This window comes from Equus asinus, chromosome 5 (assembly GCF_041296235.1).
Source record: "Equus asinus isolate D_3611 breed Donkey chromosome 5, EquAss-T2T_v2, whole genome shotgun sequence".
In the NCBI taxonomy this organism is placed as follows: domain Eukaryota; kingdom Metazoa; phylum Chordata; class Mammalia; order Perissodactyla; family Equidae; genus Equus; species Equus asinus.
The window spans coordinates 113,788,616-113,804,963 of NC_091794.1; the positions used below are offsets into that span (position 1 = coordinate 113,788,616).

Here is a 16,348-nt window from a genome sequence, read left to right on the forward strand (position 1 = left end):
GCTGGGCCTGGGTGGTGAAGAGGCAAAGTGCAGCATCACGAGGGATGGGCAGGAGTCCTGACCCCTCCCCCTGGCCCCGGCCCTGGACTGGTTCTGCTTCCAGCCCCAGGAATCTTGCACTGCTGGGTTGGCGTGGCCAAGAAAGGCCCAACCAGTTTGGGCTCACACAGGGCTCAGCCTCGGCATCCCTTGCCCCAGAGCCCACGACTTCCTGCTCCAACCAGCCGGGACTCTGGCTGGGGCTGCAGGGCTAGGGGAGACCCTGGAGAAGCTGGGCCCAGTCGAGGGGACCACACACACTCTTGCCCCAAGCCCCAACAAAGACACAAAACTGAGAACAGGGTATTTTACTTAGAACACCACAAAGCCACAGGGCCACCGTGATGGTGGGGTGTGACCATGGAGCACGTGCCAGTGACATCACACCCATCACACACCAGTCATGCACACATGGAGCCTCACCCTTGTTACCGGCAAGACCAACGTGAGGCTGTACACACAGTCACATGAGCATCTCACAAATTCCCTCATTCCACAAGCATTTAACCTCATGTGACAGCAATGAGAAGGCATGGGCCTGGCCTGGACATGGCAATGACTGAGCCACTGCCTGGACCACATCGCAGACCTGTGGGCAGCGCTGAGGAGCAGCTCTGAAGGGGGTGTGCACAGGATGCAGGGGAGCCAAGCACAAGCACTGGCGGCTGCAGTGAGGTCAAGCGCAGACTGGCCACCTGCTTGCTGGTCATTCAGCCTCGTAGCACACATAAGGTCACACGTGGTCACTGCATTGTGCAGGTAGTCATTGGTGGCCTCCCACAGAGAGACAGCGACAGCCCTGCCTGCCCTCCTGTACCCTCACCTGGGAGCCCCAGGAGCAGCAGGGACACCCGGGTCTCGAGACTGCACCCCGCCCTCATCTCTAGGCGTCCAGGCCTGGTCGAGAGTGTCAGAGCGGCGACTCCGGGACGAGCTCCGGTCAGAACGGTCTTAAGACAGTCCTTGCGAGGAACGCGAGGGCCGGCCTTGCTGGACGCTCCCTCCTCGCGCGGCTCCAGCCCTGCCGGGGCGCGGGGCCCTCACCGCCCGAGGCCGGGCAGGTTCTCGTACACGCCGCCGGAGGGCTCGGGGGTCCTGAGGGTGGACACGGGGTTCGGGGACGCGCACGCGCGGTGTCGCGGCCGCACCCCCGACTTCTAGGCCGCGCCCCCGCGCCCCAGGCCACGCGCTCCCCACCCCGGGCGCGCCCTCCATCGGCGGGCCGCGCCCCGCTGCTCCCGGCCCCGGGCCGGTCCCGCCCTCCGACGCCCCACTCACGTGGCGGGCGCCCGGATCGGCGCCGGTACCGGGCTGCGGTGGGGGTCGGCGGGCGCGGAGCCCACGTTCAGGTAGTCGGGCTCCTCCGGCCGGGCGCGCTGCGGGGAGGGGCCGCCGGTCACCTCGGAGCCGCCCCTGCAGGCCCCGCCCCGGCCCGGCCCCGCCCCCACCTGCTCGCGCAGGCGCAGCTGCTCGCCCTGGATGTACCGCTGCAGCGCCAGGTACACGAACTTGTACTGCGCCTCGGTCTGCACCATCCCCGAGCGCTGCCGCCGCACCAGCTGAATCGTTGTGGGGACGTCGATGTCGCAGTCCAGCCCTGAGGACCAGCGCGCTTAGGGAGGGGCGGGGCCGGCAGGGAGGGAGAAACGGGGCTAGGCGGGAGAGGCGGGGTGGCTCACCTTGCCTGCGGATGACGTCCACCAGGATGTCAATCACGATGATGGTGCCTGTGCGTCCGATGCCGGCGCTGTGGGGACGGACCAGGAGGCCTGTGGCGAGTGCACTGGACGAGGCCCAGGCCTGCCCGGAGGCCCACCCTCTCGAGGCACGGCCTCGCGTGGCCCCGCCCCGGCCGCACCTGCAGTGCACCACCATGGGTCCGGCCCCGGGCATGCTGCTCTGGGCCCGGTTCACCTCGTCCAGGAAGCCAAGGATGCCGGCGGGCTCGGCCGGGACCCCGTGGTCCGGCCAGCTGAAGTACTGGTAGTGCTTCACCGCGCGCGGCGGCTCTTCCTGGCAGGGCGGGCTGGTGAGCGGGGCAAGGCCGTCTGGGCAGCGCCCAGGTGGGACCCGCGAGGGGTCAGAGTGGCCGGCACTGCGGTGACCCCGCGGTGGGAGGGGCGCAGGGAATGAACTGGGAAGAGGCAGGCCGGGGCTGCACAGTTTGCCAGAAGTGACCAGCAAGGCCAAGGCCGAGGAGGGGGTGGGAGGAAGAGATGGGATTCAGGGCTTGGGGGCCCCCAGATGACCCCAGGTGGCTCAGGAGCCTGGGGAAGGGAAGGGAGAGCATGGGGAGACGACGCAGGCTTCAGGGTCAGTGAGTTCCATTTGGGTGGGGCCAAATGTGAGGGGCCTGCAGGACCCCCAGGTGGTTAGGCTTAGGGGACCTGGGGGAGGGATCTGTGCCTGGGACAGAAACAGGCATCACTGGCATACACAGGAGATGGCCCACGGGGACACTGCACAGGCAGAGACGATGGGGGCCTGAGGCCACCCTGGAGCCAGGCACCTGGGACCTAGAGCCTGGGGTTGAGAATGCGGCCCACCTGTATACACTGCTCAGCAGAGCCCAGGCCAGGACTGTGCCCACTGAGCTGAGGGACATGGAAGCCACCAAGGCCAGTCGGTTTGGGTGGAGCCAAGTAGGGTTCTCCCAGGATGGGGCCGCCTCACCCCCAGTGTGGACTGGGAACTTCCCGACCACTCTGACCCAGGCCCCTCATGTCTTGCTGCCCTCCAGGCTTACCTGGTCTGGCCGCCACACCTGCAACTCCCGCACACAGTAGCCCTGGGCCTGGTACTCAGCCATACTGCACACACACACACGGCCATACTCTTGGCTGTCATGTAGCTGGGGCCAGTATCGGAAACACTTGTTCTGGGGGGTGGGTGCACTGCATCAGCCGTGCTGGGAGACCACCAATACCCTCGCCCGTGTGCCCTGCAGGGGCACAAGCATGCACAGGCACACACAGGGCTCTCCAGGGCCCTCCCCACTCCCCTAGGTCCCAAAGACTGAAGAAGCAAGGCTCGGCCAGCCACTGACACAAGTCCAGGTGAGCACACAAGGGGACGAGCCCACACTCCTACCCGGCCTCGTTCCACCTCCCTGGTGGTCATGACGATGACCCGTGTGTTCTCCTGGTGCACCATGGCCCAGAAGGCAGCCACTGTGGTCTGCAGACACCCCTGGGTAGCGATGTACACCTTGCCCAGTCCATGGCCTGGCTTCTCCTCTGGGTCACTCTGGAAGTGGGTGAGGATTAGCTGCTTGCTGTTTCCAGGAATTAAAGTGCCAGAGAACAGAAGCAAATGGAGGCCAATGATCCGCAAAGTAGTCCCAGGGCAGGGGTGGGTGGGGGGAGGGGCTGGCACATAGCCCCTCCCACCCCAGGCTGAGGGTGCTTAGGACCAATACTTAGTCCAGTCCACTCTGAGGACCCCTTGGGGGACTGCTGCACCCCCCTCCCCCCATGAGTATCTACTGTCCTGCCAGGGTCCATGGATCACTGGGGGTCCTGGCTCTTCCTAGGCTTGCCAGCAGGAGCTCCAGACTCATGACAGGGGGACAGGGTGACTGGTGTGTGGCCAGACATGGCTCAAGATGTCCTGTTTGATCCATGCCAGCCCACGTGTGTACCTGCCCCATGCACACGCACCCTGATGTAGTTGGCGTTGATGTAGTCAGCTCCAGGGACGCTGCGGTCCACGTCATGCAGGGCAACACGGGTGGTGTCAACTGGGAAAGGTAAGATGCCACTCAGCTCTCCAGGGAAGCGGGAAGCTCATGGCTTCCCTGCCTCCTTACCCACTGACCCGGTGGGGAGCAGAGACGAGGAGAAAGGGGCCCTGCATGTGCAAGAGGGAACATCACACCATGGTGGGATACAGCCTCCTGCTTCCACCCTCAAGCCCGCCCTGGCAGATGGGCCTGCATGTGGGGAGTGGGGCCCCACATGGCCCCACCCCAGCCCTCACAGGGGAGGATGTTCTTGTAGCGATTCTTGGGCTTGTTCTCTGGCCGCTGTCCCTCCTTCCGGGGAAACAGGAGCCGGCATTCCTGCTGCTGCAGCATCTGAGGAAGCGGAGGGTCAGCCGGAGGCCCAGCCCTCCCCAGAGCCCTCAGCACCGACCCCTCCCGGCTTGCAGCCCTCCGCTGGCCCTCGCCCTAGCCCCAGAGGACAGGAGTCTGGGGGTATGGGCAGCAGGCAGGCACCTCAAACTCCTCCCAGAAGCCCTGCTTGGCCTTCTCGGTGGCTTCTGTAGTCTTGCTGAGCTCCTGCACGCGGTTCTCGATGCTTGCGGCATTGATCCTCGTGGCCTTGAGGGGCTGCAGGGAGAGGCCCGGTCCAAGCTTAGCAGGACCCCACAGACCCCACAGCGCCCTCCCCTAGGGGCAGCAGCCCTGTCCCACACTCTTCCCGTCGGCCGCCCCAGGGCCACTGCCCCGGCACTGCCTGGTGCCCTTTCTCCTGGTAGGGCTGTGCCTGTGTCCTGGGGGCCCCCCCAGGGGGAGAAGCCCACTCTGGATCCCAAAGGCCACGCGAGGCATACCTGCTTGAGATGCACCACGGCCCCCGACTTCTCCACCATGGGGTTCTTCCTGTAGCGCTCGACCAGGTCTCCAAGAGTGTGGAACTGCTCCCCACCCCCCACGTCGAACTTCCCGTCTGGCTGTGGGGTGGAGGTGGCAGTGAGGGGCCTGGCCACCACCTCTCGAGTCACACCCCCACCCCGCCACAGCCTCCCACCTGGAAGTGAATCATGACGTGAGTGACCCGAGGCCGGCGGTCAGCCTTGTCCGGCTGCTGTGTGAGCACCGACAGCACAAAGTCCCCAGGCTTGCTCTGACTCTCCCGCACCAGGAAGCTGCCTGGACGTCCCTTCTCCATCAGCAGCTTCTCAGCCTCCTTGCCAGACAGGTGCCCATGGTACCACCTGGCCAGGGCAGTGGGGCAGGGAGCACAGGTGAGACTGGGGGCAGCAGCCTGGCCAGGTGAGGGGCACAGACCTACATGCAGCCAGAGGCTCCGAGACAGACATTAAGACACAGACACAGAGACAGAAAAACAGACCCACCCAGACTCGGGGGCCCAGGCAGCACCCTCACCCCGCTGGCCTGGTCTGCCCTGCCCACCTCTCTGACCTTCAACGACCCAGGAGCCCGCAGGAGGCGGGACAGGCGGGCTCTGCGTGGCTGGGGCGGCCACCAGGTGGCAGCATGGTCCTCGCAAGGAGGGCAGAACCGCCTCCCCAGACCAGCCCACCCGCTTCTCTCAGGTGCTGAGGGGGAAACCGAGGCTGGAGGAGCCTGTTCGCCCCAGGTCACCAGCCCGGGAGGGCAGGGGTGAGACTGCCCGCAGGGTTCCTGCCCCACTCCCACCCCTGCGGTGCCAGGGCCTGGAAAAAACGAGGCCCAGAACCCAGGGGAGGGGTGCAAGTCCCCTCAGCTGTGCCGCAGCTCTGCCCAGTCCCGACCCTGAGCCGGGGGGCCGCGACACGTCGCAGGCCCCGCCCCCGCGGACACGTGCACATACGCCGACAGACAAATAGACGCCGGCCAGACCTGGACGCCAGCCGCTCACCGTTCGGTCGTGGGGTCCTGGCAGCCCAGCGGGTGTCGCAGCTCGACGGGGGCCCCGCTGCGCTCGCGGAGCAGTCCCCCGCGCTGGTCCATGTAGTGCTGCACCAGCTCTGCCAGCGTCGCGAACTTCTCCCCTCCATACAGGTCATAGTAGTCACCCGTGTTCTGGATCTTAATGTGGGTCACCTCGTCGTGGCGCCTGGGAGGGCGGTGCGCCAGCTGGCATTGGGGCCCTGCTCCCACCAGCCGCCTCTTCCCATCACCATCCTCAGCTTCCGGAACAGTCCCTGGGCTTTCCCTGCCCTGAGGTCTCCACCTCTGCGGATCCCACGCCAGGAACAGCGCCAAGGCCAGGCCCTCCCACAGCAGCTCCAGGTCCAGCCAAGGGGCGGGCCCCACCTGGGTGGTGGGTACCCACCCACACTGCCCCTTGGGCAGCCAGCACTGGCCTTGCAGGCCATACGCCTGACTCTCCCTTGGCCTGGAGGCGGAGGCTAGGGCCGCCCTCCATGACGGGCTCTGCCTCACCCCAGACCACCTGTCCAGGGGCTCCGGACTACTGGAACAGGGCCCCCAAGAGAGCTTCCCCCAGGCACACAGTGTGGCCTGAAAGCCCCAAGGTGAGGGAAGTCCATCCTGAGGCTAACCTTAGCCCCACCTGCTGCCTTGGGTTTAGCAGAGAACCTGGGAAAATCTAGAGCCCTCTGGAAGCCCCTTGCCCAGACCACCACTGCTCCTCACAGATTGACACCTCCCCATCCAGGGCAGACATAGGTCCAGCTGTCCACTATGCTGGCTGCAGCCCCTCCCTGCCCCTCCTCCCCACACAATGGCCCTTCTGTGGGCCCTGGCCAGATCCCCAGTGGGCAGCAGTGTGCAGCATCCCCAGGAGACAGGAGCACAATCACAGCCGTTGAGGTCCCCTGCCCGCCCCACCAGACCCCTCAGAGGTCCTGCCTACACCCCACCTCACAGAGCCCTCCTGAAGCCCAGGGCCACCTGGCCTGGAATGCTGGACTCCCACCCCCACAAAAACCAGACTCTGGGCATCCAGCTGCCAGCAGGGTCCTCGCTGCCCAGGATGCTGCCCACCACCCCTCTGGGAGGACTGGGGAGCCTGATCCCCACCTGCGCCTGCAGCTGAGGGTGCTCAGACCCTTTGAGGCCTCCTGGGACCGCAGACTGTCCACGCCTGGCCATGGCACCACCCACCTGACAGACAGTGTGAAGCCCCCGGGACAGCTCCTGCTGGGTCTGGCCAGGAAGCTCCCGTGCTGGCCCCGGGACAGGAGCAGCTGCTCCGCCTCGACCCCGCCAATGTTGGGGTGAAACCACCTGGAATGGGGACAGCAAGTCGGTGACCGCAGAGAGCCGGGGGGATGCTGAGCACTCTGCGCCCCACCCTGACCCACACCCAACCTCTGTCAACGTTTCAGTGGCAAACACCCACGACACCTGTTGTGGGCGGCCCCCAACTCACAACCTTCCACGGGCAGTGACCATAGGGTCTGAGGTCATGGGGAGGGAGGTGGGGCTGGGGTCCGGGGACACAGGCGGGTTGGAGGTGGGGGCAGACCCCTCCAGTGTCACACAGACACTCCACTCTCTGTGCCTGTTCTTCCCCTCCCCTCAAGGGCCTCCCAGCTTGGCCAAAGGCCCTAGGGGTCCCCCAGAGTCACGTGGGGCTCCCTTGCTCCCCTCACAGCCCATCAGCAAATCACAGTCTCCACACGAGATGGAGGATAGTCCACGGGGCCCCCCATCAGGCTACACAGGAGCCCCTGTCTGAGATAACTGTGCTCTCTGTGCCCTGGTGGCTGCTGTCCCAGTGTGTCCCCTGCCCTCAGGGCGGGAATTTCTGGGCCCAGGATTAACTCGCACGTGGAGCCCCAGAGTGTCTCAGGGTGTCAGCAAGAAGGGACGAGGGAGGAACAAGGAAGGAGAGGCTCCCCCAGCCTCTGCCGCTTCGCCATCCTCCAGTGGTAACACCGTCACTCTGCAACTCATCTACCTCAGGCACTGAAGAGTCACCGCGGGAGGGGCGGGGACATCTCCTGGTCACCACATACAGGACACACAGTGGGGGCCCGAGATCCTGTGTTAGCAAGAAGCCAGGGCCCCGACTCCACCTCTGCTGCCTTGCAGCACCCCCCGGCCCCACCGGTTGTCTGCAGTCATAACCTGGGCACTGATGGGGTGGGGGCGGCTGTGCTCTGGGTGGGCCATGGGCCCACCCTCCCACCACACTGACTAGCGGGATGGGAACAAGGACGATCCTGTCCCCACAGAGATCTTTCTAGAACAGCGATCAGATCACATCTCCTGTTGAAAGCAGCCCTGGACCCTTCTCCCTCCAGGTCCCCCCGCTCCCTCTCAGGCCTCCCCTGCCTTCAGCTCCCATCCTGACCCCTCCAAGGAGACTTCTGTGCTTGGTCTATACCAGCACGGTCCAACGCAGCATGGGTCCAACCTGTGGTGTGCGTGGGATGTAACTGTAAATGCATTAAAATTCAACAAAATAAAAATTCCCATTTCTCGGCCACACTGGCCACATTCCATTGTGAAAAGCCACACGTGGCTGTTGACAGTGCAGGTAGGAATCTTTTCCATCATCACAGAAGGTTCTCCTGGTCTGTGCCGGTCAACAGTGCCTGACTACCTGCCTCGCTGGGGTCCTCACAGACCTGTTCCCCTCTGCCCTCCAGCCCCACTGAGACCTCAGCTCTCAGGGTCTTCATCTGCCTCCCGGGGCAGTGGTCAGCCCTTGGTCCCCAGCAGCGGGTGACACAGGTAGCCACACCTCCTAGAAATGTTCATCACTAGCTTGTCCTCGGCAGCACACCATGTTCCCTGGTTTTCTGCCTCGCTGGCCAGGCCTTCCTTCTCCTCCTCCTTCTAAGCCCTCAGTGCTGGAGCCCCCCACCTGTGCCCAAAACGTCTACACATCCACACGCTATCTATGCCTCCAGCCCCACTTGGGCTCTGAGCTTCAGACTCAGACACGACTCTTCTCAGCATCTGTTTGGAAAGGCAGCAGCATCTCCATCTTAATGTTTGCAAAATTCAAAACTCCTGAAAATGCCCCAAGCCTGTTCCGCATCATCCTCGCTCAGTGAAGGGAGCCGCGCTCACCAGTGCTCAGGTCCCTCCCTGCAACCTCTCTGCTTCCTGGCACCAGCACCCAGTCCATTGGCACCTCATGTCCTACCTTCCAAACGCACCCAGAACCACTTCCCCGCCGGCCAGCGCCCGCCAGCTCTCGCCTGGACTGTCAGTTCCAGGGCCTCACCCTTGACCCTAGAGCCAAGCCATGGCAGACAGAGGGAGTCTCAGGAAATGCACATCACAGTTGCTTAAAGCTCGCCAGTGGCCCTCTGTGCCTCTCAGCACACACAGGCCTCGTGGACTCATCACTGGAAATCCTCCTGTTCTCCATCTCTCTGTTCACTGACCTCACCCTTGTCTGGCCACCTCCAGCTGGCCTTCTGGGGCACAGCTCATGCCCCCTCACCCTCAGCTCATATTTCCCAAGATGCCCTCCTGGCTGACACTGTGGCCCCCTTGCCGTGCCGAGTGTCCATGTGTGGCACTTGCTAACAGCAGATAGGTGTGTCACACTTCTGTGTTTGTCTGTCATCCTGTGACTTCATCACCAAGCCTAAGACCCCATGAGGACAGGCTCTGTTCTGACCTCAATGTACCCCCGGGATCCACGAACTAGTTCGCATAGGCCCAGAAGCTCAGATGACCTGTCTAGGGCCACCTAGTGTGAGCAACACTCCTGTCCACGCTCTCCCTGGGGGGAGGGGGGTGCTGCCAGCCAGGCACCTCCTGAGCATGGTTTGGGCCTGGTGTCTCGAGCTCCCTCTCACTCTGGCTCACAGGGGAGCCGGACCTGGGGGCAATTTTGGTTGAGTGTCCAGTAGATGAGGCTGCCAGAGAGGGCTTCCTGGAGGAGGAGCTGCCACATGGTGACCTCCAGAGCCAGTCACAGGAGAGCAGGCAGGGCCACCAGGAAGAGGGTGATGGCTTTGTGCCATCCCTGGACCCGTGCTGGGACGCTGCAGGTCGGGGGGTGCTGGAACTCAGAAGAAGGCTTCTGACACCTGCTGAACCACATCCTGTGCCCAGATGCCCCCTCCCCCCAGCCCCAGCAGCCTCAGACTCCAGTCCAAGATGGGCAATGCCCAGAGTGCAGGGGCAGGGCAGAGGATGGAGGCCCTGATCAAAGCCGCAGAGAGGGGTAAAGGGCACCTTGTTTGTCCTTTCGGGGACTCTCAATCATACTTTCCATCCCCTCTCCTCCCCACAAACTGCCACTGGGTCTATCAGGTGGAAATCTCCGGGGGTGGGGCGTCCTGAAAGGCTGCAGCAGCTCGCGCCACCGCCCTCCCACAGTCCCAGGCCGAGGTGGGGCCTCATAGCCCCCTACCAGGCCTGGAGGTGGAGCCTGGTGCCCTGCAGGGCAGTGTGGCTTGCTGCGCCTGGCTGAGGGGTGGGGAGAAGGTAGAGACTCTGGGTCCCTGTCTCCAATGCCCACACCTGCTCTGTGCCAGGGCCCAGGGTCACCTGTGCGGAAAGGCTCCCTGCTCCGTGGTAGGTCAGTGACTCAGCTCTGCCCTGGTGACCTCTGCTGTGGCCTATGGCCAGGATGGCCCGGAAGAGGGGTCAGGTGGGGTGGACAGGGCATACAGGGCCCCCAGTAGATCTAATGGCCTGGGCATCTCAAGGCCCGCTGAGCCCAGTCAGTGCTCAGGAGCCCAGGATAGCCCAGGTCACCTATGAGATCATCCTGAACCCAGAGTGGCCTCTGGGTCCAGTCCCTCCATGGCCTTGGTGTCCCATCTGTAGATGGCAGAGCTCCAACCCTGAGAGACACATAAACAGCCTGTCAACACACTCACACACACATGCTATGAGGCTGGACACGCCTGAGGGGAGACGCTTCCATGACAGCGGGAGCCACACAGGCCAGTAGAGAAGGGTCCCGGGTTGGAATTCCAGGGCTGAGGGCCCCAAAGCGCAGGTGGTGTCCTTCCCTATCACCCTGCCCCTCGGCTCAAGGCCTGGCCCTCCCCGTCCCAGAGGAGGCTCAACCAGGGTTGGCTCTGACTGGATAGGACCAGATTAATCAGACACCTTTTCTTCTCCAAACCTGGGAGAGAGAGGAGCCTGAGGGGCTCAGCAGGCCCCCACAGGACCAGCCCCTCTAGGTACCCACCATGGAGCTAGGCAGGACCTGCGCCCAGCCCTGTGCCACAACACCAGAGCCCTGGGGCGAGAGGTGCTCACAGAGGCGCCCGTTGACCCACAAACCACAGGGCCACAGGAAGGGGCCCTGGGTGGGGGCGGGCATGGGGGGATGAGCTTTATTTGGTTGGGCCTGCCCAGGCCTGATAGGGGTGTGGGCAGGGGCCCAGGGGCCGGAGGAGTGACAGTCCAGATGGTCATCCCAGGGTGGGGCCGGGAGGGGTTGGCGAGGGCCGGCAGAGCCCCACCCGGGGCTTTCCCAGGTTGGCCCAGGGTCACATGCACATGACATGGACACGGCCTTCTCTGAATGCCAGAACCTGCCCAGGAGACAAAGAAGAGTGAGGCCAAGGGAAGCCTGAGGGGTCACTCCAACCAGACCCCAAAATCCCCTCCTCCCTCAGTTCTGGCTGGATGTTAAACTTTGGGCCTGGCAGGTTCCTAGAGACCCAACTCACCTCCTGACTATTCCTGAGTCTGAGGGCCCAGGACCCTGCCGAGGCCACTGTGTCTGCTTGCCTGCTCAGCACACCTCGTAGGACCTGGCACCCTCACCGCGGAGGCGCTGCTGGCAGAAGGTAGAGGCAGAGGTCTCTGGGCTGAGGACCCGGCTCAGGCAGGGAGAAGCCCTGTGGGCCCTGCAAATCAGACCTAGTCCTTGCCCTCCCTGATCTAGGGGGTCACTCGGGGTCATAGGATGACCCCTCCTGTGACCTCTGGCTCACCGAGCCTCAGTGGGGGTGTTCTGAATGTGCCATGTGTCTCACAGCTGTGTGGTTCCCCACTGACATCCACATGCACGCTGAAGTCTGAGCTCCCACGCGTGTGCACACACCCAGAGAGTCGGGCCGGCAGAAAGGGCAGGACGTGCCCAGTTCCTGTCACACTTCCACTTTCCTCCCCACGGAGGCAGGAAGCTCTCACACACATCCCTGCCAGGGAGGTTGCCTCCTAAACCCGGCCCTCAGGAGGGTCTGGAGGTGGACTGGTCCTCGCAGGCAGGCAGGGGCAAGGAGCCAAGTCTAGAGCGGGGACTAGACTGCCTGCTGCCGCCCCGGGTTTCAGGCCTAGGGAAGGGAGGGGTACCCATGCCACTCATCTCTGGTGCCCAAAGGGAGCCTGGAGCAGAGCAAGGAGTCCAGGGGAAGGAGAGAGGGAGGGTCTGCCACTGTCCTGACACTTACTGCCCACTCTAGGCTCCAGCCACCACCACCCACCCACCTGCAGGGCACAATCTGCTCCCTAGGGTCAGAGTACTTCTGACCTTCACCCAGCCCCGGCCCTCGATCTGAAAAAGTCCTTTCCACCCGCCTGAGTGAGGCCGGGTCTCGCGGGCCCGGGACCCAGGCGTCCAGCCCTAGCCTGGAGGGGGCCGGTGTCAGGACGGTAGGCTTAGGGGGCGCCCGGCGGAGCGAGGAGACGTCCCGGGCCGCATCTCTTTCACGCCCCGCGCCGGCGGCCGGTGGCCGGCGGCCCGAAGCATATCCCCCGGGGTCGCGACGTCGGGCTCACCTGCGCGAGGTCATGTCTGCTCCGCGCCGCTCTTTAGCCCGTCCAGGCGGCCGCGCCCTCGAGGCGCTCCGAGGAGGCCCCGCCCACGAGAGGCCCCGCCCACCGCGGGCCCCGCCCCCGGCCTCCTTAAAGGCGCCGCGCCCACGCCTGCCTGACGCGCTTGGAAGTTGGGATAAAAGCGAAATTTTCGAGGGAGCCCAGTTATAGCCCCAAGGGCTGCGCACGCGCGGCTCGGTCGGAGTGGCCACCAGCCCGGCTATCCGCCGCCTCCGCAGTGGAGCGTCAAAGCGATTAACACGGGTCGGTGGTCCTGCTCCGTCAGGGCGCCTTCCTTCCAAGAATCTCTAGGCGCCGCCTCTGTAATGGAGGGGAGCGGGCTGCGCTCCCTGCAGCTGGGGTGGGGAGGGGTCGGAACAGGCCCACCCCGCGCCCCCGGAGGCCCCAGAGCGGCGAAGGTGGGAGGGTGGACCCCGGGTTTTCCCTCTGACCCCTTCCACCTGGGCTGCCTCCCTCTCTCCCTGCCTCCACCACCCTCGCTGGAGTCTCCCCACTTCCTGAGACCTGACACCTCGTTTGGCCTTAGGGCCTTTGCTCTTGAGACAACTGCTCCTCAAAGTTGGCCTCCCCACCAGGCTTGCTTGTCTCCTGGGCCCACAGCCACAATCACTTTCTCCTCTCTGCCCCACTGGCCAAACCACCTTTCCTGAGCCTGTCCCTGGGGGGCACCACCCTTCCTCACTTGGGCTCTCCTGCCCAGCCTCTCCCGCTGCGTTTTCAGTATGGTGCACCTGGCATGCAACCTGCTGCTGCTTCCAACCCCTGACCCCAAATCCCACCCACCACTGCTGTGCCCACAGCTCCTCCTCTCCCACTCACCCAGGTCACCTCTCTCCCGGCCACCTGAGGGTCCTGATCTTCAGAAGCAGTTGCCCCAAGAGTCCCTCCTCCTTCTGGAAGCATGGGCACCCTGTCCTGGTCCTCCCAGCCTCGCTGTTCCACCTTCACCTTCCTCCCAGCGTGGGGGCCTCTTCTCCCCTCACTCAGTACTCAGCCGAGCCCAGCTGCTCCCTTACTGCAGGGCCTCAGCCCTCCCTCCACCAGTGCCCTGGGGTCTCTGGAGACCACTCAGGTGGCTCTCAGCTCCTGGACCCCAGCCCCTCCAGATGCATCACACCCAGGTGCTCCAGCCACACCTGATCTCCATTAGGGCCTCTCCCAGCAAGTCTAACGCAGCACAGGCCAATCATCCGTTCTACCCCAAACCCCTCCCTTCTCTCGTTTGCTCTGTCCCACCAACTCCTGCTTAAACTCCTCCAGGAGCTTCCTGCAGCTCTTCAAGCAGACCCCCAGGCCCTCTTCCTGGCCCACGAGGCCCCAAGGGATCTGCCTTCCCCATCTCCGTCCAGTTCCTACCACCCTCACCAACAAGCTCTCGGGCATGTGCCCTGGCCCCCAGCTGCTGAGGCTGGCCCTGCACTTCCTTTTTCTGCCCAGAGCACCCTCTGTCCAGCTCAGGGCCCTTGCACTGATGGACAGTCGCTTCCTGCCGTCCTCAGGCCTTCACACCCTCGCTCCAGCAACATCCTTCAGGTCTGGGTTTGAGTTTTTCCTAGACCTTTCCTGGAGCCCCAGGCTAGTCCTGCCCCCGTCCCCTGCACTCACTGTCACCTGCTTATCCCCGCCCCCCCCCCCCCCCGCCCCGGGTCCCAGCACCTCACAGCTGCCTGACACACAGCAACCACTGCACACGCAACCCCTGAACAAGCAGGCTAACAAATAAGGGATGAGAAAGCAAATGCCTCGGGCCTGACGGGTCACCTGGGGGCTGAGCTTGTGGCTGTTTTCTGTTTTCTTATTTTCATTTTGTGATTTTTCCTATTAACACAAAATCAAAAAAGAACACTTAGTCATCTTTAATAAAAGTCAGGAGTTCCAAAGAGGAGGCCACACAACCCTCCCTTCTTTCTTGCTCCTTGTTAGGGGCTCCCAGTTCCACAGGCCTGACCACTCTCAGCCTCCTGCTTAGCGTCTCCCAGCAGGGCCAATGGCCACCCTCACAGCTGGGCCAGTGAAAATGTCTGCCTGCCACCCCCACACTCCCCCTGGCTCCCCCCAGGCCCTCCCGTCCCCAGCCCACCCATGCCCCACTCCCAGGCCCTCCCTGCCCTTAGTGCAGCCAGCCCCCTCTCCTCACAGCCCCCTTCCCACCCTGTGCTCACAGATACACAGACAGGCAGGCACACATATGCCACACGTGGGGCCTGCCAACCCCAAGGAGGCCACCTGAACTGCATTCACTGCATGTGGCGGTCTCCTTGCCCAACGCAGCCCCCACCCCAGTGCAGGCCCCCTTCTCCATGCAGAGCTGCCTAAGGGAGCTCGAAGCCAGCACCACGCACACAACAAATCTCAGCAAGAAGCCACCGGAGAGAGGAGCCAGCCAGGGGGCTGGTGGGAGTGGTGCCCGGTGTGGATGGACGAAAGCTCCTCTTTTAAAGTGTTCAGACTTTATTTCACGGTGATTAACACAGACACAGACTGGAGTTAGTAATGTGACATATGGGGCTGCCTCCAGCCTCTGGGTCCCATCAGCCCCAGCTGTGGGAGGGCACTGCAGAGGGTCAGGCTGCCACCCCACCAGGACCAGGGCGGGAGGCGATGAGACGCATGGTTGCAGTTTAAGGCATTGCTGGCTTTGCCATGTCTCTGCCACCCCTGCCCCCCTCCCCTGGCCTCGGTCAGACACCTGGCCAGCCCCTGGTCGTTCGTGGACGTGGACAACCACCCCTCACACCAGAATGGGAGAGTTTGCTGTGTGGTGTCCTTAGCTGCTCTTGTGCCAGGACAGGGAAGATGACAGCCCCGCCGCCCAGGTGTCACATGAAAACAGTGCATAAAGAACTCCGATTGGTGGTCAGGTCGGGATGTCTGTCCTTGAGACGGGGACACTGGCTGCCCAGGCAGCAAGCCATGGATGCAACCAGGTTTCACAGTGGCCCTGCTCCCTCTTGGGGCTCCTCACGGGAACTGGGGTGTCAGGAGGGGACACAGCCACGTCCAAGGGGGCTGGGTGGACGGGCACAGCCAGCTGAGAGTCAGGGTGCCCAAATCAGGCCTGGGCCTGGGCTCTGCTTTCCAGCACCCTGGGACTTGTGGACACAGCTGGAGGGAGGGGCGCGGTGTGGCCCAACAGAAACATTGTTTCTAAGTCACAGTATTGGCACAGGAGGCCCGGGAGGGGCCAGCCCAGCTCGAGGCTAACCCATCCACAGTACATGTGGTGGGGAGGAGCAGCTCCAGTGGGAACCTAGAAAGGCACCCTCAAACCCCAGCAGCGCCTTCTGCTCTGAGGACATGGGCCTCGCCAGATGGAAAGTGGATGATGTATGTGTGTAGAGTCTGCCGACAGGCTGGACGACACAAGGGCTCAGCACAGGTGGACACACAAGGGAAACACAGCACGAGGGGCTGGGCCACGGGGGCGCGAGGCCAAGGGGCGCTTCCTGGGGCTGCTGTCCAAGCCGAGCCCTCCATGCTGCCGCGTCCCCTTGAATCTCTTGGCACAGAGTCTGTCTCCACAGCCCGCCAGCCTGGACAGGACAGAGCTGGGCCAGCAGTCCCTCCGGCCAATACGCAGGCAAAAAATCATATCAAAACAGCAACGAGTTTACAAAAATAGAAAATAATTACAGCAGGGTGGTGGTGGGCTGCAGCACGGCTCACGGGGTGGGACAGGGCCGGAGCTCCGGCCTGGAGACGGCGTCCTCCAGCAGGTGCAGCGGGCGCCGACCCACCACAACGTCCCGCAGGCAGCCCACGAAGCCCGTACCGTAGGCCTTGGGCAGGGCCTGGCCCACTGGCAGCTTCTCCAAGCCACCTGAGGGAAGTCAGAGGGGAGGTCACCCGGCTGGGACTCAGTGATGGGCAGGCCTGGATGCTGGCACCAGAATGACGAGGTGAGTC

The 16,348-nt window shown here is 63.7% G+C and overlaps 2 protein-coding genes across 16 annotated transcripts in view; both read right to left on the reverse strand.

Moving 5' to 3' along the window:
• Positions 1 to 331: 331 nt before the first annotated feature.
• Positions 332 to 14,254, reverse strand: LOC106845198 (tyrosine-protein phosphatase non-receptor type 11-like). Of its 7 annotated transcripts, none has more exons than XR_011503708.1 (15): positions 12,386 to 12,469; positions 6,836 to 6,958; positions 5,625 to 5,822; positions 4,791 to 4,977; positions 4,594 to 4,713; positions 4,256 to 4,369; positions 4,018 to 4,114; positions 3,699 to 3,778; positions 3,130 to 3,285; positions 2,786 to 2,917; positions 1,898 to 2,052; positions 1,719 to 1,786; positions 1,525 to 1,636; positions 1,318 to 1,415; positions 332 to 1,134 (listed from the first exon to the last, which is right to left on the reverse strand). XR_011503708.1 is itself a non-coding variant. In XM_070511384.1 (15 exons), the coding sequence occupies exons 1-15, from the start codon at positions 14,245 to 14,247 to the stop codon at positions 1,080 to 1,082; spliced, it is 1,776 nt and encodes a 591-aa protein (XP_070367485.1). In that variant the 5' UTR covers positions 14,248 to 14,254; the 3' UTR covers positions 332 to 1,079. The 7 variants fall into 7 exon arrangements, 6 of the variants coding, with proteins under 6 accessions (XP_070367485.1, XP_070367483.1, XP_070367486.1 ...); XM_070511384.1 differs by lacking the exon at positions 12,386 to 12,469 and adding an exon at positions 14,204 to 14,254 and having other exon boundaries at positions 1,488 to 1,636; XM_070511382.1 differs by lacking the exon at positions 12,386 to 12,469 and adding an exon at positions 14,204 to 14,254 and having other exon boundaries at positions 1,488 to 1,636; positions 6,752 to 6,958.
• A 621-nt stretch (positions 14,255 to 14,875) lies between these two features.
• The window catches only part of AGRN (agrin), a 34,251-nt gene continuing 32,778 nt past the window's right edge, over positions 14,876 to 16,348 (reverse strand). For all 9 annotated transcript variants that reach the window (XM_070511374.1, XM_044769391.2, XM_070511368.1 and 6 more), the window contains one exon: positions 14,876 to 16,262. In XM_070511374.1, coding sequence (XP_070367475.1) covers positions 16,105 to 16,262 — 158 coding nt within the window. In that variant the 3' untranslated portion in view covers positions 14,876 to 16,104. The remainder of the gene's footprint in view (positions 16,263 to 16,348) is intronic.

Excerpts from the sequence above, each read along its gene's own strand:
- LOC106845198 (XM_070511381.1), bottom strand. The coding sequence starts at position 14,247 with ATGAAAATAAGAAAACAGAAAACAGCCACAAGCTCAGCCCCCAG. Across the intron at positions 4,714-4,790 it reads ACGTCATGATTCACTTCCAG|CCAGACGGGAAGTTCGACGT; the intron begins GTGGGAGGCTGT and ends TCCACCCCACAG. Across the intron at positions 2,053-2,785 it reads AGGTGTGGCGGCCAGACCAG|GAAGAGCCGCCGCGCGCGGT; the intron begins GTAAGCCTGGAG and ends CCGCCCTGCCAG.